The sequence below is a fragment of the Alosa sapidissima genome, chromosome 13 (assembly GCF_018492685.1).
Source record: "Alosa sapidissima isolate fAloSap1 chromosome 13, fAloSap1.pri, whole genome shotgun sequence".
Lineage (NCBI taxonomy): Eukaryota > Metazoa > Chordata > Actinopteri > Clupeiformes > Clupeidae > Alosa > Alosa sapidissima.
Window position 1 is genome coordinate 14,956,254 of NC_055969.1, and position 21,841 is coordinate 14,978,094.

The following is a 21,841-nucleotide window of genomic DNA, read 5'->3' on the forward strand; positions in this document are numbered from 1 at the left end:
ACAGGATGCAGAGATTAAACAGGCCACAAATTAGCTCACCCGCGAGAGCTGACCGTGGAAGCTAATGGAGGGGGGTGAAGTGCAGCCGTAATGGCAGCCAGAAGGTTGCAGTCACACACAGGCAGGGGAGAGGAGAGGAGAGGAGGGGAAAGGAGGAAAGGAGAGGAGGGGAGAGGAGGAGAGGAGAAGAGAAAATGAAAGGAGAGGAGGAGAGGAGGGGATTGGAGAGTAGGGGAGAGGAAGAGAGGAGAGGAGAAAATAAGATGAGGGGAGAGGGGAGGGGAGGAGGGGAGTGGTACACTCTGTCCATATGAGCAGCATGGACGTCTAATGCACCTCCTCCATTATACGCAAACAACATGGTTAAGGAGGTATGACGTGAGGAGGAACAAGACCAGGACACAAGACCATTGATTATTTTATATATAACACAGTACACTGTAAGAAGACTTACTGACCACCCTTTTAAAAAAAATCAACTCATTCATATTGCCCATATTCCCTATGCATTTTTGCTACTGTAAATTGATAAACAGTACATAACTACAGCACAAAAGAGCCGTAATTTCCCCACAATGCTTGGCGGTTGCCAGTAATGTACTGCATTTAATCATTACAGTATGTCAATGCCCTTATTGCAGTACAATACTGTTAGAATTACGAATAATCGTTTCAGTGTACAGTTACGTGTCATGAAAAGATTCTGGGGGTTGTCCATTGTCCTTTTTCAGTGACAGCATGAATATTTTGATGAAAAAGAGTGTCACAAAGGACCAGTTTAATTTTCTTTCTCAGTGTTGAAAGTGCTATCTGTATAGTCCAGATAGCTTTATTTTGCAGTTATCTTGTGTGTTGAATATGTTTCCTCTTGAAGAATTTCAGATGCTTATAATTTGCAGTAAGATTATTCACATATGAATCATAAGCCTACTCTGGTATACATCAAAACAGTGATGTTTCTCAGTAAAACAATTCACATATAAACCCAAGGTCATGAATTACACTATGAATTACAATAACAGTGAAGTAACAATCCATTCTTCAGTACAGTATGCGTGTGTATTGTCATATAGATATACCACTCAATGCTTCACTCTTACATGATTACCATCACTCAGTCACAGCACATTTTCAAGGTTGTATTTGTTTTGCTGCATTGCACATTTTGTGTTTTGGTGTTTCTGTTCTGTCAGATATTATCAGTGTGCTGTTTTGTTCGTTTTTTATATTTTCTGGTGCTATATAGAGGGATGGGCAGTGTTTATGATACATGTATTATGATTATTATATATAATAAAATATAAAATATCATAAAATATGTATTTCAAATACAAAATAGTATTCTGTGATTTGTATTTTATTGGGTTGAACAAACTCGCTTCATATTTTGTATCAAAGTACTTTATAGGTGTGTATTTTTGTAGTTTAAAAATACTGGCAAATATTTTTGGTAAAACCAATACTTTTGGTGATGTGATGACATCATAAAAGTACAAAACAATGAATGTAGCCTCTGTCTGGTGCTGACTTAGTAATTTGCATCAGATTCAGAAAGATGATCCAGTTCAAGATGAGTAACATGTAGGTTGCTCACACACACAGTACACTCCCTCTCACACCAACCTCAAGTTTCTTGAGAACTTTAATAATCAGATTCTTGAGAACTTTAATCATCAAATCGGAACACATGGAACCGGTTATGTGGTTGCCCTGCAACATTGCTCAAAAAGTTGCCCCAAGTATCACCTAAACCTAAAGCAACATGATGAAAGAAATGTTGACTGTTTGTAGGTTTATGGCATGTCTCGTAGGCAGAGAAAAGCTGTTGCTTTCAAACACTTCAGATGTTCACAGAACACTTCACACACCAGATCTATCTTAATCCACGTAATCAACAGAGTCAGTGTACTGATGAAGGAATAGATTAAGTAGACATGATATGGAAGGTTTGCAAAGTGATTTCATGCTCCCTTTAAAACAACTTTAAAGTAGGGGTGTTAAAACTCGTCACTGGGCTAGATTTGTTAGAATGAGACCTTGTGGTAGCCGTAATGGTCATTATCATTTTTCTGCATGGGTGTCAGACTGTATACTCCCATACTATCCCCACTTCTGAGCAAACAAGTACAGATCATGTACTGCTGTCATATACTGCTCTTTCTCTCTTGAAATACTCTACTTCCATGTCAGTTTTGAGGATGGTTATAGTGAATTTATCATTCAAGGGTAGAAAAGAGCAGCACACTCTGGCTCCAAATGAGAGGCAAGGGCGTAGGGTTGGTGTCAGCTTTGGTAGGGACATACATGCTTAGTTTAAGGGAAACAAATTATTGAAAACTTTAAGACTCACCAGTTTCTACTGTACTACAGAAAGGCAAAGACTACTCTTTATATTCTTGTCCATTTTCCAAATCACAATGAGTACTGCAAGTGCCCTCTCACAGTTTATAAATGGTACAGTAGCCTAGTGGGAACCGGATAACTCCGCAATCTCCTATAGCCTTGTCTTTGTTGCCTTCAAATTTTCCTTACAAAAGTTTCTTACATTAAAAAGGAGATAACAATTGTCAACAATGACAAGCCAGTTGGAACCTGTCACTATCTCCCATTTGTGTGCGGTCAAGTTGAGTTCCCAATTAAATGGAGTAGTGTAACTTTCAAGTAGATATGCTGCATAGTAGAGATTGAGAGGACCCAAAAATCATTTTGTTGGTGCATTTTGACATTGTAAAAGTTCTCTAGGGTGAGTGGGGACAAGTCACCATGGTCCCTATGCAAACCTACCCCCATGATGAAGGCCTTCATCAGATTTTTCAATCAATTTAGCATATCATAGAAATGTGAATTTCCTTTTTTTTCCCTAATTTTCCCTTCCAACCCAAAACATCTGGGGGGCCATATGAAACCTGCTGGCAGGCCTCATCTGGCCCCCGGGCTGTTTGACACCCCTGTTTTAAAGAGTATTTTTAGTATTTTCAAAATACAAAAATACAGCATTTTATTTTGATATATGGCGTGGCTACTCTATTTTGTAGTTTATTTTGATGCACTTTAAAGGGTAGGGTATTTGATATTTTATTTTAAAATACAATTTGATGTATTTTGCCCATCCCTGGATATGTATACCTACTTTATTGCAGAGTATGGTTAGTCGCTGATTTTCTGATAATTGTGATGAATATCTTTCTACGGTAGATTGAAAACTTTGCAGAACCCATAAATAGAAAACATCACAAATGGATAGAGTATATACTTATCTTTTAATTACATTGCTTTGTCATTGGATAGCAGGTTGCAGGAGGCTGTACATTTTTCTCCAAGTAACACAACATTCATTGAGAGACAACACACAACAGAGAGAGGGGGGGGGTTGCCTGTGGTTATTGAAGGCTCAGAAGGTTCCAGAAGCTGTCATCACACCTCCCAGCATGGCCGGTACACCCTGCCCACCATGCACCTCATGGTGTCCCTGCGCAGGACGGACAGGTTGGGGTTGGGCTCCTGGTTGGTGTCCCTTCGCTCGGCAGTGGCCAGGTGCAGAAGGGCCCCCCTCTCCAGGGTCCTCAGGGTCCCCCAGAGGGACGTGTCGCCCACAACGATGACTCTGGGTCCTCCGGCGTCTCTGCTCGTCTCGCCCGCTTCCTCGTCCAGCAGCTGCGCCAGGATGTCCTGCTCGGCGCTGGAGTCTCCGGTCCGTCCGGCAGGGGATGCTGATACCGTCAGTAGGTGGCACTCGGACAGCAGAGCAACAGAGAGTAGCACTGAGATGATGGAGATCTTCATTCTTCGGGCTTCGTCTGTTTGGAGTCTTCTGGAGCTTGGTGGTGCGATGCTTCGGTTGGTGGTTTGGTGGTGGCTCTGGTTTCTCTTTTTGTTGCCTTGATCGCTTTGCCGGGTGATGATGCCCCCAAGCTGACCAACCATCTCTTTTATATGCTCTTGGGTCCGGGATTTGCCACGTTTGCCACTGATGAGGTGTCTCGAGTGTGCTGATGAACCTTTTGTGTGATAGAAATTAAACCCAAAAATCCCTTGAAGTGGCGGATGACACGTTAAGAAGTCCTGAAGTGTATTGTTTGGTGGAAAATTAATTATGTTTACCAGCACACATGGCTGGTTGCCTCCTCAGGCCAAACACTGCATTACCGAATGCACAGCATGAACGAAACCATTTCCCCTTCCTTGCCCTTCAAGACAACAACCAAGGATTACACACCTGCTGAGTGACCAGTAGATAAAGGACACACAGGCACATGCCACGTCTCATAAGGACCACACTAGGACGTATCTTATTTTCAAAGACATTCCAGATTTTATATATATATATATTTATATATATATATTAAGATTTATATTCACTCTTAGTAAATGTGTACACATACATAGTAGAAAAGAACCTCGTGCCCACCAGTGCATGAATGCTGTGGACATACTATTCTTCATCATTTGGTGTCCATTCTTAAATTCCATTGCATGTATACTTATGGTTAGTAAAAATGAGATGCATGCATGCCAGAGTCAAGCCAGGTTCACATGGCCACCATTTCCAGCATACTTTAGGTCATCTGCTTTCCCCTGACTCCACCCTACATAACTTGTCTTATGGTTTTGCAGACGTGTATACCACTGGTTTGAACCCTGTGGGATTTCTCTGGATATGCAAATGTGAGAACAGTGGGAAAAAAATCAACAGTTCAAATTCAAACCATCTGTTTTCTCTTCATACCCTTAAAGAGATGATGATGATGAGGACAATGTTGATGATGATGAACTGATCTGTGAAGTCATGTGCTCTGGTTGGGAGATGGACTTAAAAGGAGATACAAAGCGTTTTCCCAGAGCTTGTGATGGATCGTCCTCCTGAGTCATACAGCTCTTGCGTCAGAAATGTTGAAATAGGACACGTCGTCTTCCAAACGCAATATTTGAGTAACGCTTACTGTCTGGGTATAAATACAGCGCTTCAGGTGCCATGTTTGTTTATGCAGTCGTGAATCAGCTCATTGAAAGGGCTGTTATCAGTTTCCATGTGTAGCTCACAAGAATCTGGGCAAGACATTATTTGCTGTGTGTGCCAGCTTCGTCTTCATCTTAACCATGTTAAATCATCTGTGGTTATTTGTTTTTAATATTTCATTTTTTTATCACGAATGCATTGTATGAATATTAGTTCTCTTTTTTATTTATTATGTTTTCATGTTTTTTTTTTAGATATTTTATCAAATCGGGCAATATTGTATTTTTATCACACGCAAATTGAAGGCTTTTAAAAATGGAAGAACCATTAATTAAATTGTAAATTTAAAATATTTTGAACAAAATATTCCAGCCACAAAAATAGACATATTAAAAACTATTTTTTTCTAATATTTTCTCTCTCTCTCTCTCTCTCTTTCAAACAACAGACATGTATTTATGTGCTTTCTCTCTCTCGTGTGAAAATGATCTGTTGAAACATCCAACCACATTCAATCCATCCAATTAAAAGAAATAAATGTCAGGGAGCAACTCTGGAGGTTTCCAGAGCTGACTGCCATAACTGCTACCTTATACGTCCTATTACTCCCCGAGTGAGCTGAAGGAAGCTGAATTTATTAGACAGTTGGAGATGATCAGAGAAATTTGCATAGTTTTTCTCCGCAATTAAAAACTTTAAGTTCAGCACACTATGTAGAAGAGTTTTAAATGACAAGAATAACTGGAGGTACAACAAGCCCACTTAGACACAAGGTTCATTTGGTTCTCATGTTATCAAATAGGTCCCCCTTCCTTTTTAGTAAACAGAAGATGAGAAGATTATGCAGAGTTTTTTTTGGGGTAAATCTCCAACTCCTGCTGCTTCTCCCTTCTTTTCAGAGACTGTGACAAGCGTCCATTTATGTATGACAACCAAGTCCTACAGTTTGGTCTGGAACAGAGGGAAAGAAACAATTAAGTAGACAACTGACTCTATTTCTGGAAACACACATTCCCCCACTTCCTTGTCAAAATGAACCCGGGTGGCCACCGCAGTGGACATAAAAAGTAACATACATCAACAACCTGTCAATGCGCATGAGATCTGAGGATTTGCCGTCCACCGCAGCACTGTGGAGTCCACATCATTTGTGACAGATTGCACTTTTCCCCCTCTTCTTATCTCAATAATTATTTCCCTAAAATAGTCTCTCTTTTCTCCCCACACAGATTCTGCATTGTGTTAGTATTAATCATACGACTGTGATACCACAAACCTTTGAAGAAAGTTAAGTCTTTGATGCCCCTGCTATTTAGAGTTTTGATGCAGTTGGTATGTCATCAGCTGTAAGCAGGCACAGAAAACAGTGAGTTAAAATGAATCTTACATAATATATAATATTGTATTGTCTAAGGCGGCCTTCACACTGGGTCTGTTTAACTGGACCGTACCCGAGATTATTATCCCCTTGCCCTGACCAGGCTGGTCTCCGTTCACATTAAATATTTGTATGCGGACCCGAGAGTTCTAACAAACTGTACACCAGACCACTGTTTTTTTAGGGCACATTCACACTAGATTCACACTTTGGTCCGGACCTAAGTTTGTTTGGACTGATGGTTCAGTGATTTTAGCTCATGTGAACGCAGTCTACCGAACCTGGGTGCGGACCCGGGTTTGAATGCTATCTGTCCAAAACCAGGAAATAAACTGGGTGCGGACTGGCCCAGAACCGGGTTTGGTAGACTGTGTTCACACTATCAAAAATCACTGAACCACCGGTCCAAACGAACTCTGGTTCTAAGTCGTCTGTTTTCCTCCACTTACAATACTGTAAAGTTGTGCCACTACTTTGAAAAGCCATTACTCTCTAGGTAAATTGCTCATATTTATCATAAATACATCACTTCTAGTTTAACTAGTTAGCCTATTACTCCTGAAGTAGAAGTACTGTATGTGTGTTGTTTATCTACAACAGTTCACAATTACCACCATTAGTTTTGAAAATACGCAACAAAATTACTTGCAACAAGTCCTGCTGTGACATTCCTCAGGAGGTAAGCGAGCTGGTTCACTTACACAGGGGAAAATGTCACACTAATTTCAGGTAATTGTTACATTTGTTCCTGTCATCCTACCAAGTAAATGTCAGCCATTACAACCTGACCGAACACTGTCCCCCCTCAGATATTTACATGAAAAAACCTGAAGAAATAGTCTGCAAATGCCACAGTGGATTTGGACATTGTGGTGATGTAGATAGGCCACTTAAGTATTTTTTTTAGGGGGGTGGAGGGTGGAATTCACCCATTTAACATTAATGTTCTGACCCTTTGCTTCGTCACGGATCACACACACCACAGGCAACTCTCTACACACGTACACCATTCACGCTTGTAGTGTACCATTTCAAAAACAATTACCTTTAATGGGTCGAGATGCTGGCTGAATTGCCCAGTTTATTTCGCTATTTTAGTGCAAGTGCAGTGACCTCCCAGTCTGACCAGATGGGAAAAGGCACCGGATCATTTCCTGACAAAAACACATCTCTATAGCCATAGCGCTTCCCAAAAAAGGTCTTGGCATTTTAACAAACAAAATATTTTTAGACTCTGGTACTCGGTATAAACTCTATGTCAGTTGAGAGAGCTGATCATGAATCATAACATCCTTATAGATGCAGTAGCTGTGATGATGTGAGCTTTTAGGCAGAATACATGTTTCGAGTGTTTCACAGAGGGCTAAGTACTTTCTCCTGTCTAATTTACTTCCATGTCTCCAGTGTCCCGCTGTTCTGAAAAGTAGAGTACATGTCTCATGGAAAACCAGATCTTCAATCAGAGCATGAGGCTGAGGGTAAATGCCCTAAAGAGCTCAATTCTTTAGACGGCTACTGCAGGACATCACTATGATAAATGTTCTCTTTTTTTCTGCCAGTATAGTGGAAAAAACAATTATGGCCTGAGAACGGGGTCTGAGGCAAGACGATGTCAAACCGCTTAGGAAGCTTCTAATCCTCATACAGTAATAGTAAGTTTGGAAAAATGTCTGAATGATGCACCAAATCTTAAACTTTACATGTAGGTAGACCAATTTCATTTACCTGGAAAGGCAAGTCTAGAAATACTCATGAGATTCATTTTCACATCTCCACTGCTTAACACACAACATTTTTTTGTAACTAACAAAAATGTTATTCAGTTTCAAAAGCTGGAAGTAAGGAAGGCATAGCAGTCAGTGATGTCCACTATACTTTCACACAGAGCCAACTGATAATTCAGTCCCAGCGGATCACCATGAATCACACCATGGGCGAAACCTGCAGACAGCTAGATTGATGTGACACCCACATTTAGAAGATGACTGGAAGGGGAGCCAGGAAGGGAGGAGGGTTAACCATTTCACGGAGCGCCCAGACGCTATAGCTGCATGGGAACGTTGGAATTCCCCGCCAACCAAATGTTTGGGTTCTATGTGAGGTATGGAAAACATATGAATGCTGACCCGTGTATATGTACAGAGGTGTTGTGGATATCGTTGTCACAACACAGTGGAGAGTGTTTGGATGTCTGCGGCTGTGTGTGTGTGTGTGTGTGTGTGTGTGTGTGTGTCACTCTGTGTGTGTGCCAGTTTGTGTGTGTGTGTGTGTGTTTGTTTGTCAGTCCGTGTGTGTGTTTGTTTGTCAGTCCGTGTGTGTGTGTGTGTGTGTCAGTCCGTGTGTGCCAGTCTGTGTGTGTGTGTGTGTGTGTGTGTGTGTGTGTGTGTGTGTGTGTGTGTGTGCGTGCACGTGTGTTTGTCCGTGTCCACCTGCAGGTGTTTGCTTGGTGATGCCTTGTTATACGAGGACAGCTGGGCACCACATGTGGCCCGTTTCAGGGTCCACAGACTGAGGATGGAACAGTTGGAGAATCTGACCACATTCGCTCACGTTGTCTTAATCCATCCATTTCAAATAAACAGCCATGGAACAAATGTCTGCTCTAGTCTGAATGAATGGCATTGAGAAGGTCATTGTAAATGTAATATGGAAAATTAATGTAATGCATATCATCATTACATAAACATAACAACTGCTAATAATCTCTTAGTGACAATCAATGCAAAGTGAAGATTATTCTATATTGGGCTCATAAGTGTCTTAGTGTCGTAAGAAATGGTAAGACATAGTACATTGATAATTGATAAAAAAGTGAGTTCATGATCAGACCTTAATTCAGCACCAACGTGTATCAATGTGATGTTGCTTAAACTCTTTTCTATTCGAGCAATGTGGTATGGATTAAACATCCGAATTTAGTTAAGCTTCATGAGCTACCACTTATGAGATCATTTCATAAGAGATGAAAATGATTTAGCGTGAACATTATCAGTGGGGTATTTTGGAACAAGTGAGGACTCCCGCAGGCTGTAATTACTGCCATATAACACAGCACAAGTACTACCTGTCACTACCGAGAGCTTGTGCCCAGCCACGTTCATATTTTAGCTGCAGCTGATTCTCAACTGTGAGAACTGTAAGGGAGGGTAGGCATCACCCCATGATGTAATTTACAGAGAAGTGTCTAAAAGATGAGACCATGACTCCACAATTATTCCGGTCCCACTGACATACACAAAATCGCTTACTAAAGCGACACGTAGGAATTGCGTTATATAACGTCATTGTTCTGTCCATACCAGGAACATGAGCCTTTGGGGGGATCTGTGTGGAATGTAAACTCCTTCACGTTTGTTGTTTTGGTGTGCCACTGTTTGATAAAGAGCCTTTTACCGAATACATGTAAAACACAGAGACAAAACATCAGAAGGTCCAAAACCCAGTGAGGGAGGCTGTGTTCAACAGCCCTCCTGTTTTTCGCCTGTTTCTATGTTATGGAGCAGAGTAGAGCGGTGAAACAGGAGACAGGGAACCCTTTCCCAAAAACCACTCCCCCACCCACACCCCATTTCACCCTACACACACACACACACACATACACACACACACACAAACACACACACACACACAAACACACACACACACACAAACACACACACACACACACACACACACACACACAAACACACACACACACACAAACACACACACACACACACACACACAAACACACAAACACACACACAGGTCCAGGAGGAGAAAGCCTCAGCTGAAGGCGTTTGTGAGCCCCAATGAGCCAGCTATTAACAGGCATACCACCTCACTCCTCAAACCCTCAAACAGCTCACCCCCCTCTCTCTCTCTCTCTTCTACCTCTTTCCCGCTCCCTCTCTCACTTGCTTTCTGTCTCTTTCCCTCTCTCTCTCTTCTCTCTCTCCCCATCTCTATCTCTTTCTCTGTTCCTCTCTCTCTCTCTCTCTCTCTCTCTCCCTCTCTCTCTCTCTCTGAGTGTGAGGGCCCAAATATGCAGACCAGCTGACTGCGCCGACGGTAACCGCGCCAACCAAAACACAGGGCCCTTGGCCTGGGGATTTAAAAGAAGGGGGAAAAAAGAAAGAGAGAGAGAGAGAGAAAAAAATAAGAAGGAGAGCAAAAAAAGGGAAAGAAAAAATAAATAAAAATGACCCCTGCTAAGCGGTAGAGAGCAGACAGTGCTCCACACATATGCCTCATTCGGCCCCTCAGTAACATTACAACAACCTCTCAAAGACATACTCGCTTGAGGGGAATGCTCTTCAGGCCAGTTTGGTGTTGTTACAGCTAGGTAAACACAGAGTTCAGATCTAACAGTGATGAATGGCGCACACTAACTAACTAGCACCAATTGAATTATGTAGTTCAAATGATGTGAGAATAGGTGTTTACAGTAAAGGGCTGGGAGTGTCAAATCTGGATTTCTGTTCTCTGTTTAAAAGTTACAGGGTTTCTTGCAGAGGCAGAACATAGCCTATTGCTGCACCTCTTTAGGCTCATAGGTTTTATTCCTTGGACAACCAATAGGTCAAGAGAAGATCCGGTCCTCAATCTGGCAACATTCTGGTTGGGGAATCCTGGAGCTTTATGTCTGTGCCTGAAATCTTAACCAATTCCGGAGGGGGAAAAAACGACTAACCCGCTTATTTATAGCAACAATCAGTGTACCGTGTGTGTATTATTACTATTATTGGATGGTTGTCAGTCTTAGCAGCACTGCTATTTGGTAGACTAATAAAACTCAAATCAGATGCACCTCAGGCATTTTTAAATGGCACCAGAACATTGCATTGGAAAGGGTTGAATATTTGTTGATGTTGCGTCGTAATTCCTTTATTCTTGAAGAAACAAAATCACTAACTTCATAGTCTGGTAGTTGGCAAATGCAAATGGAATTCTGTAATATGATTTAAAAATGGCACAAATTGAGCGCAGAGGGAGCTCTCTTACATCAGTCCTGTGGCTGCCATTCAGGTCATGCTGACCCCAATTTATATCCATGCAACCAAGTGAGCGATAGACTTTAAAAAATTAGGTCGAAACAGACATGGCGTTCATCATACACTATCAAAACTCACCTCCTGTGTAAAAAAAAACACATGAGGGTGCTTATGTGTTATGGGTTGATCACCTTATAGCCCCCATAGATCATTCTTGCTCTCAATGTTGGGGACTGACAACAGCACTTATATGTGTAGATGCGCAAGATACTATATATTTCACCCATGAGAATTCTTGGAATGGTAATATAAAATATGCAGCTGCACAAATACTTGAAGACAATAAAGTAATATAAGGGCATTATGGTTTCTAAGAAAAGGGAAAAGAGTTCCACAGACATTCTTGGGATCATAACCAAACCTGCCTCTCATCTCTCTGTATACTTATCTATATATCAATTTACCATGTCTATAAAATATTGATGATTAATTGTCTGCGTGAAAAGCTACACCACATCACATCTGCAAACAATACATCCACCATGACAGGCCGATAATGGATGCTAACATTACATACGGTGGACATCTTGTCTTTGTTAAAAGGGTTCTGCTTTAATACTGATAAATTCAACCTGGAGATCAATACAAAAAACAAGATATTTGGTGGACCTGTTGTGCAGAATAACATGTTCAATATTCAGCTGGGGAGTTCAGGTCTCTGTGAAGTCAGGGGCGTATCAAGCTTTTTAAAAGTGTGGGGGTTGTGGGATAGGAAAATGAAACAATCTTGCCAAATTATAAATAACTCCCTACAGGGACGTTGTAAGTATTTTCTGAGAGGGGTGCGGACTATATTGGTGTCCGGCAGTTTCTACCCCGAAAAAAATTGAAATTCTGATTGCTAAACACACCATTTTAATGCAGTTTGCGGGACAGAAGAAGCAGCGCCCCTCATACTGTATGTGTGGCTCATGTGACATGTAGGCCTACATGATCTACCTATCACTTCACTATTTGACACTACCCTACATGGAGACATATCTTATGTTATAAATCAAGAAATCATTTCAGAAATTATGTTTTGTGCATATGGGTTAGCAGGCTACAATAAATTGCCCTAACAGACAGCAGCCTAATTTCGAGGTATCACTAATACCTAAATAAATATAATAATAAAGAATACAGAACTGTAAGCTCAAATTCAAAAACGTTTGAAGTCTACCCAAACATATGCAAAGGGAATATAAACTAGATGTACCGCATAGCGGTACAAAATATGACCGCCGCTTAGTCCTGTACATCCGTTCCGCGAAAATAAATCACACTTCAATTTGTCTCCATATTTTACTCCATCCCCCACTCTTGAAACTTTTGTGTATGCTTGTTTGGCATGCCTGAGTGTGTGTGTGCGGCTGCACAGAAAGTAGCCTACTGGTGCTGAAAAGGTGAATAGATTGTAGAATAGCCAAAGAAGATGTAGCATTGTTATAAAACCTTCTTTTAAACCTAAAAACCTAAAACCTATAAAAAGATCTCTAAACAATCACAAGTAGGGCAGTTCATCACAGTTCATCCATTGCAACTGGATTGATGAAAGGTCACTTACACCTGTAGGCTACATTGTATTTGGGAAAAGCAAAAGGTATCAGCATAATGTTATTAATTTATGTATTTATTTATTTATAAACAAAAACATCTCTGTCAGTTCCGTTTTCAACAGCTATCAAAAACAAAGGTCATTTTTGGATGGATGGATTTTTTGTGAATGTTTCTTCTTCTACATAAGATTTTAGTCATCTTTAGTTCATGTAATACTTTATTGTCAATGCACAAATTAAGTAACAGTAGTCTGAAACGTTATTGTTAATGCACAAATTAAGTAACAGTAGTCTGAAACGAAATGCTGTTTTACATCTAACCAGTGGTGCAAATAACTGACATGATGAAACGCGTCGCTAGACTGTTCATACGCATTTTAACGGGTCAAACATGAAGAGCTGTTGTCCGTTATTGTTCGTGCAAATATAGGCTGATTCATGTTCCCTTGCATTGTGTAACTGAGGTCCATGGCTAGTCCGATAATTTATTTATGCTTAAAGCCTGAGACAGAGTATATAGTTTAAAAGTTGAATGTAGATAGTGTAATGGATGTTGATAGACAGAAAGTTGAATGGATGTTGATAGGCAGATAGCTTAATGGATGTTGATGGATAGTTTAATGGGTGGATGAGTGAATGGTTTGAAGAGGATGAATGGATAGAAAGTTGGATGGAATGTGCCTTATATCCTTGTAGAATGGAGAGACACAGAGAGAGTTGGCCTAGTTAAGCAGAAAGCAGTTGATACAGGTGCAATCAGTTTAACTGGCCTTTTGATGGGTCCTAATAGTGAGCAGCTCCGTTGATACAGGTGCAAATCAAGTTAATTAGTCCATTGTGATGTCATAGTGCTAATGCAAAGTCTATGGGGAAAAATAAGCTTGTTTTTTATTAATAGCCTATCTCAAAAAGTATAAAGTTTAGAAAAGTGAAAAATACATTCCCCACGTGTCCTTTTCAAGACCTACGTTACAAAGTTTTAACGACGTTTCTATGTTAAACGGTTAAGGCTGAATTAGAAGCAGAAATTTGGTGGGAAGAATAACTAGAAAAGCATTTCCTAAAGGAAATACAGTGCATGAAAATGCAAAAATATGATGTAAAATATCATACAGAGTAAAAACAAACTATATTGGTTGCTAAGTAGATGAGGTTTAATATAGTTGGAATGACTGAACAGTTAAATAGGTGGATAGTTTAAATGGTTAAATGGTTAAATTATTTAGGTAGATAGTTGACGATAACTGACAGTTGGAATGGCTCTAATGTTTGCTAGCAGTTATGCTAACTATGTTAACAAAGATAATAATGTTAACAAAGTTACTATGCTAACTAGCATGCTAACATGCTAGCATGCTAACTATGCTAACCATGTTACTTAGCTAATCGTTTTTAGTAGTTTTGCTAAAAATGCTAACTAGCATGCTAACATGCTAGCGCTAGCATGCTAACTATGCTAACCACGTTACTTAGCTGACTTAGCTAATAGTTTTTAGCGGTTTTGCTAAAAATGCTAACTAGCATGCTAGCATGCTAACTATGCTAACCACGTTACTTAGCTGACTTAGCTAATCGTTTTTAGCAGTTTTGCTAAAAATGCTAACTAGCATGCTAACATGCTAGCATGCTAACTATGCTAACCATGTGACTTAGCTAACTTAGCTAATCATTTTAAGCAGTTTTGCTAAAAATGCTAACTAGCATGCTAACATGCTAACTATGCTAACCATGTGACTTAGCTAACTTAGCTAATCATTTTAAGCAGTTTTGCTAAAAATGCTAACTAGCATGCTAACATGCTAGCATGCTAACTATGCTAACCATGTTACTTAGCTAACCATTTTAAGCAGTTTTGCTAAAAATGCTAACTAGCATGCTAACATGCTAGCATGCTAACTATGCTAACCATGTTACTTAGCTAACTTAGCTAACTAGCTACAGTGGGTAGGAGTCATAGTTGATGACAAGTAACAGTTACAATGGCTGAACAGTTAAAAAGTTCAGTAGTTTAAAGGGTTGAATTGTTTAACAGTGAAATATTGTAGTGAGGACTTTTATTTTGAAACAGTTTTTGGCAGAGGAAGCAGTTGAACAGGATGTGTAGTCTTAATAGGGCCAGTTTGTATGCTTAAAGCCTGAGACTGGCAGTTGGTCCAGGTGGCCCGAACACCTGCCATAGGATTCTAATTGCTTAACGGCCGTATTGTGATGTCATAATCATAATGTTAAGTCAATGGGGAAATTTTGATAGTTTTTAATTAATAGTTTAAAAAGTATAAAAGTTACAAAGCTGAAAAATACATAGCACCCATGTCCTAAGTAAGACCTACGTAACATAGTTTGAATGAAGTTTCTACGTTAAACGGTTGAAGCTGCATTAAGTGCGTTAGAAGAAGAAGAATAAGAACTAGAAAAGCATTTCCTGAAGGAAATACAGTGCATGAAAATGCAAAAATATGATGTAAAATATCATACAGAGTAAAAACAAACTATATTGGTTGCTAAGTAGATGAGGTTTAATATAGTTGGAATGACTGAACAGTTAAATAGGTGGATAGTTTAAATGGTTAAATTATTTAGGTAGATAGTTGACGATAACTGACACTTGGAATGGCTCTAATGTTTGCTAGCAGTTATGCTAACTATGTTAACAAAGATAATAATGTTAACAAAGTTACTATGCTAACTAGCATGCTAACATGCTAGCATGCTAACTATGCTAACCATGTTACTTAGCTAATCGTTTTTAGTAGTTTTGCTAAAAATGCTAACTAGCATGCTAACATGCTAGCGCTAGCATGCTAACTATGCTAACCACGTTACTTAGCTGACTTAGCTAATCGTTTTTAGCAGTTTTGCTAAAAATGCTAACTAGCATGCTAACATGCTAGCATGCTAACTATGCTAACCACGTTACTTAGCTGACTTAGCTAATCGTTTTTAGCAGTTTTGCTAAAAATGCTAACTAGCACGCTAACATGCTAGCATGCTAACTATGCTAACCACGTTACTTAGCTAACTTAGCTAATCATTTTTAGCAGTTTTGTTAAAAATGCTAACTAGCATGCTAACATGCTAGCATGCTAACTATGCTAACCACGTTACTTAGCTAACTTAGCTAATCATTTTTAGCAGTTTTGTTAAAAATGCTAACTAGCATGCTAACATGCTAGCATGCTAACTATGCTAACCACGTTACTTAGCTAACTTAGCTAATCATTTTTAGCAGTTTTGCTAAAAATGCTAACTAGCATGCTAACATGCTAGCATGCTAATTATGCTAACCACGTGACTTAGCTAACTTAGCTAACTAGCTACAGTGGGTAGTAGTCATAGTTGATGACAAGTAACAGTTACAATGGCTGAACAGTTAAAAAGTTCAGTAGTTTAAAGGGTTAAATTGTTTAACAGTAAAATATTATAGAGAGGACTTTTATTTTGAAACAGTTTTTGGCAGAGGAAGCAGTTGAACAGGATGTGTAGTCTTAATAGGGCCAGTTTGTATGCTTAAAGCCTGAGACTGGCAGTTGGTCCAGGTGGCCCGAACACCTGCCATAGGATTCTAATTGCTTAACGGCCGTATTGTGATGTCATAATCATAATGTTAAGTCAATGGGGAAATTTTGATAGTTTTTAATTAATAGTTTAAAAAGTATAAAAGTTACAAAGCTGAAAAATACATAGCACCCATGTCCTAAGTAAGACCTACGTAACATAGTTTGAATGAAGTTTCTACGTTAAACGGTTGAAGCTGCATTAAGTGCGTTAGAAGAAGAAGAATAAGAACTAGAAAAGCATTTCCTGAAGGAAATACAGTGCATGAAAATGTAAAAATATGATGTAAAATATCATACAGAGTAAAAACAAACTATATTGGTTGCTAAGTAGATGAGGTTTAATATAGTTGGAATGACTGAACAGTTAAATAGGTGGATAGTTTAAATGGTTAAATTATTTAGGTAGATAGTTGACGATAACTGACAGTTGGAATGGCTCTAATGTTTGCTAGCAGTTATGCTAACTATGTTAACAAAGATAATAATATTAACAAAGTTACTATGCTAACTAGCATGCTAACACGCTAGCATGTAAACTATGTCAACCACGTTACTTAGCTAACTTAGCTAATCATTTTTAGCAGTTTTGCTAACTAGCATGCTAACATGCTAGCATGCTAACCATGTGACTTAGCTAACTTAGCTAATCATTTTTAGCAGTTTTGCTAAAAATGCTAACTAGCATGCTAACATGCTAGCATGCTAACTATGCTAACCATGTGACTTAACTAACTTAGCTAATCATTTTAAGCAGTTTTGCTAAAAATGCTAACTAGCATGCTAACATGCTAGCATGCTAACTATGCTAACCATGTGACTTAGCTAACTTAGCTAATCATTTTTAACAGTTTTGCTAAAAATGCTAACATGCTAGCATGCTAACATGCTAGCATGCTAACTATGCTAACCATGCTAACTAGCTACAGTGGGTAGGAGTCATAGTTGATGACAAGTAACAGTTACAATGGCTGAACAGTTAAAAAGTTCAGTAGTTTAAAGGGTTACATTGTTTAACAGTGAAATATTGTAGTGAGGACTTTTATTTTGAAACAGTTTTTGGCAGAGGAAGCAGTTGAACAGGATGTGTAGTCTTAATAGGGCCAGTTTGTATGCTTAAAGCCTGAGACTGGCAGTTGATCCAGGTGGCCCGAACACCTGCCATAGGATTCTAATTGTTTAACGGCTCTATTGTGATGTCATCAGCCCATGTTAAGTCTATGGGGAAATTTTGACTAGTTTTTAATTAATAGTTTAAAAAGTATAAAAGTTACAAAGCTGAAAAATACATAGCACCCATGTCCTAAGTAAGACCTACGTAACATAGTTTGAATGAAGTTTCTACGTTAAACGGTTGAAGCTGCATTAAACGCGTTAGAAGAAGAAGAAGAATAAGAAGAAGCCTAGGAAGAACAGTACAGTGCATTTTCATGCACTGTAATAAGAAGAAGCCTAGGAAGAACAGTACAGTGCATTTTCATGCACTGTAATAAGAAGAAGCCTAGGAAGAACAGTACAGTGCATTTTCATGCACTGTAATAAGAAGAAGACTTCGGATAACAGAACAGTGCATTTTCATGCACTGTAAATAGCGGGCAGATCAGGCTGGGTTCACCCAGCCTAGTCCATAGGCACCCGATATTGTTTAATTTTCCGATTGAGATATCTACGCTCTGGCTATTCTAAATGCAAAATTGCATCAGGGAGTTATGACAAAAGTGTACTAACAAACTAGATCCTAATAGAAAGCTGTTAGCTTCCCTAAGCTACAGGTAGGCTTATAAGGTAGGCCTATTTACAACATAAATTGTCAATAGGCTATGCTGGCGACACAAATAAAATATCCTTTGGAAACCAATGGCTTACGCCTTACAGTATCAAGCGGACTTAAACTGCCATATCGTGGCGAAAAGTTGTAATAAAATTCACGCACCCATGAGTCAAGGAAAGCGCGAATGAAGTAGCCACTTCTAAATGGGACCCACTACACAGTAGCTTAAGGTGTGTTGCTAAAGCAGCCATAATGAAATGAAAGTGTCATTGTTTGGATACTTCACACACAAGTGCTTTTTAATTTCACAGACGCTGGAATCAAAGCACATTGATTCCCCTCTCACACCCTGCACGCACTTAAAACAAAATAAATAAACAAATGACAGTCGAAAGATACAATTACAGTGCTGCTATCAATTTTCTTGGTATAACTGCATTTATAGTTTTCTACAAATGCAATCAATCAAATTGGCCTCCATCACTCAACCAACGCTAACGGTATATTACCTAGGTCCTTATTGATATTATAAGATTAACGTACCTGCAGTAAAAACCAAGCATGTCCGATAAACATCGTCAGATTTATTTCGGCTTCAAGAAGAAATGGGAATTACATTTCATGTGACCATCATCCGGTAAACTACAGTTCTACCAGAAAGACTCAGTAGACAGAATAGAATCAGTTAACAATTTAATTAGTAAAGGAACGGCTTGGATGCAAGCATGATAGAGTCCTGAATAGGTAACAGTCTTTGGCGTAGGCCCCGTCTCGGATCCGTCCAGTGATGAGAGGATCTCGTCTCCTGCCGATGGATGAAGGCAGGGGCGGGGAGCCTACCCCCCACGACGAGACGGGGACCAACTGGTGGCGGTGGCTGAAGGAAGATGTGGTAGGCAGACCGTGCCCGATGGACGTGGACTGCTGGCAGAGGTGGCGGGGACGTCAAAGTCAGCGTACTGAGAAGCAGAAGCAGTGTTAGGTGGTACATATTTAAAGAGCCCACTGAATTCCTATAGGCTAGCGCTGATTGAATGAGTGAATGATCAGATTGCAGGGCTTTCCCGAAAGTAGGCAACGCTAAGATTGGCTCCGTGTAAGCATGGGAGGAGTAAGCTACACTACGAGTCTTCCTAGTAGAACTTTCGCTGAAGCTATCATTCCTTGTAGGAAGCGTCCATTGTTTTTCCAACCCACTTTTAACTTCCAACAAAATGACGTCTCACTGCAACGATGCGCCATCTAGTGGACAAACGACTACTTATCGCCAATACTGGAAATGCAGCCATGATGATGATGATGATGAATATTTATTTTGGCTTTCTTTTAATCCTACTGAATTTGTAATTATGTATCTGGCCCCTGGGGACGAAACGAATTTTTTCCGTAAAAGTCTAGTGGGGCTACATACCCACCAAATTTCATGTGCCCCGGTGGTTCGGTGTCCCGGGTATCGTTTACCAAAATTCAGGAAGTAGATGACGAAAATAAATAAATAAATTGTGTTGCATATAGCCAGCTTAATTAATGTCAATTTAAAGATTATGATTAGCAGTTTCTATGCTTTTTCCATTAATAGTTACAGGAAGCCACGTTGTTGTTTAAACTATTGTTGCTTCTAGCCCACGTTACAGTTTCCCTTGCTGCAGGGACACACACATTGCATGAGCGCTCTATATGAGTTCTACATGCTGGAAATCTTAGTTCTCAGATGTAGAACTCAAATGTGTCTTGACGCCTCCGTTTGTAAGATCAAAATAAGATGTTATAAATGGAACGCGATCGTAAGACATTAAGATCTCCAGTAGATGTAGCACTACGACACACGTTGACAGTGAAATCAGATCAGACGTGTGAAGCACCGGGCATAACTTAATTTCGCGGCTACGTGTACCAGTAGCCTAGGTTAATTGTTGAGGAGGCCCATAGTCTGAGAAAAGCTGCAGATCATAGACAGAGAAAGCATAATGCTTTCCTTTGGCTACTGTTCTCATGCATAATGAGAACAGTAGCCAAAGGTCTTTCTGCACAAACAAGTGCATTGGTGCGCGCACCCCCGTATTCACTTTGACTCTCTGCATTTATACAGTGTGAATGGATGACCATTCAATCAAATCAACAGACCTATTTGTGTCTCTTTGTGTGTGCGTTGTGGTAGATACGGTTCCAACTCTTTAAGGGAGCGTTTATTTCCATATTTTACTTTCATTTTAATCTGACAAAAGGTGTGGGGGATAGAATCGTGTTCCAGCAAAAGTGTGTACGTTATAACACCCACATCCCCCACGCTTGCTACGCGCCTGTGTGAAGTGGATAAAGGTCGCTGAATCACTGTGTGCCTGCTCGCTAACAGTCATTAAACATGACTGTGTCAAAAGGAGGCAGCAGCTGATGATTTCTCTCCTTGTGTTAGAGTGGCTTCAGCCAACAGATGAGCACTTATGCCTGAGTGAGCCAGTGTGAGCACATCAGATAAAGAGGGAACAAAGTGAGTTTTTCTATAGGAAGGCTGACTTCTAGGAAAAATATAAGTGTTTAAATGTAGCAAAACGGGGAAGATTAGATCATCAGCATTGTTTTGGCTTCTACACCTGCAACATCTGCATTGTGGGTAAAACCTGGTCAAATCGTTTAGACAGACACAGTGCGACAGGGCCCACAGATGGTTAAATCTGGCCGGTTGTGTGCCACTGACTGCTATTCCCTGAACCTCTTCACTGGACCTTTGTTTGAATAAGGCCATGCCTCCCGTTTAGCACCTAAGTTACCGAAATAGCCCAAGCGCACTCCCTGTGCTTGCCGTCCTGAAAGACACGGACATCCACGTTCCGAAATAGCCGCACCACTCTATCTATGAGTGGAAATGAATAAAAACATGAGAGTGTGGCTACGCCATGCCAGATACTTCGCAGCACGCTACTTTCTGGAGAAGCGTCGGAAGAATTAATTAGGAGAACACGTCGGAGAGAGGCTGATCCTCGTCCAAGTCACACTGCACTCGGTGACCACACATAAGCCGTACTGTTAATATTGGGTGAGGGAATGTTGTTTTAAGGCCCGGGAGCAGGGGGCGTTAGAGAAGTTGCATTTTAAAAGAGCCCTTGCACATTTGCTCCCCGTCTAATGGGCAGGCTATTTTTGTCCGGCAAGGGGAAATAGTAACAGCATTGTGCTTTGCTTTTTTTGGGGGGGGGGGGGGGGGGGGGGTGAAGCTCGTTATGGATAGGCTACTTTTGTTATTTACAAACGGTCTCTAGCTCGCACATTATGGATTAAGCTTACTGTACTTGTTTGAAGAGGAAGCAAAAAAAAAAACATGCACATAAAATGTTTCATGAGCTGCTGTTTGGTCAAAAATCATAAATTGCTCCTTTGGTCTGAAAAAGACGGCCGAAGGAGAAGAAAACAGCACTTTTTTTACAGGATGCCCTCCGATGGTAGATCTCAGCATGACGGCCTGGCTCCCTGGAGAAAAAGGCTTGTAGTAGCGTGACCTCACCCGGGTTTTGGAGGTAACTGGTGCCAGTTCACTAGGGCTGTCTGGAGGCAAAGCCTGTGTGAAACTCTGTTTATTAGCAAAAGGGATACAATGACGTCTGACGCCATTTCA

The 21,841-nt window shown here is 40.2% G+C and overlaps 1 protein-coding gene across 1 annotated transcript; it reads right to left on the minus strand.

Moving 5' to 3' along the window:
- Positions 1–3,241: 3,241 nt before the first annotated feature.
- On the minus strand, positions 3,242–3,942 carry pmchl (pro-melanin-concentrating hormone, like). Its single transcript, XM_042059495.1, has one exon. It carries the CDS (start codon positions 3,922–3,924, stop codon positions 3,415–3,417), a length of 510 nt encoding a protein of 169 aa, XP_041915429.1. The 5' UTR covers positions 3,925–3,942; the 3' UTR covers positions 3,242–3,414.
- Positions 3,943–21,841: the final 17,899 nt, after the last annotated feature.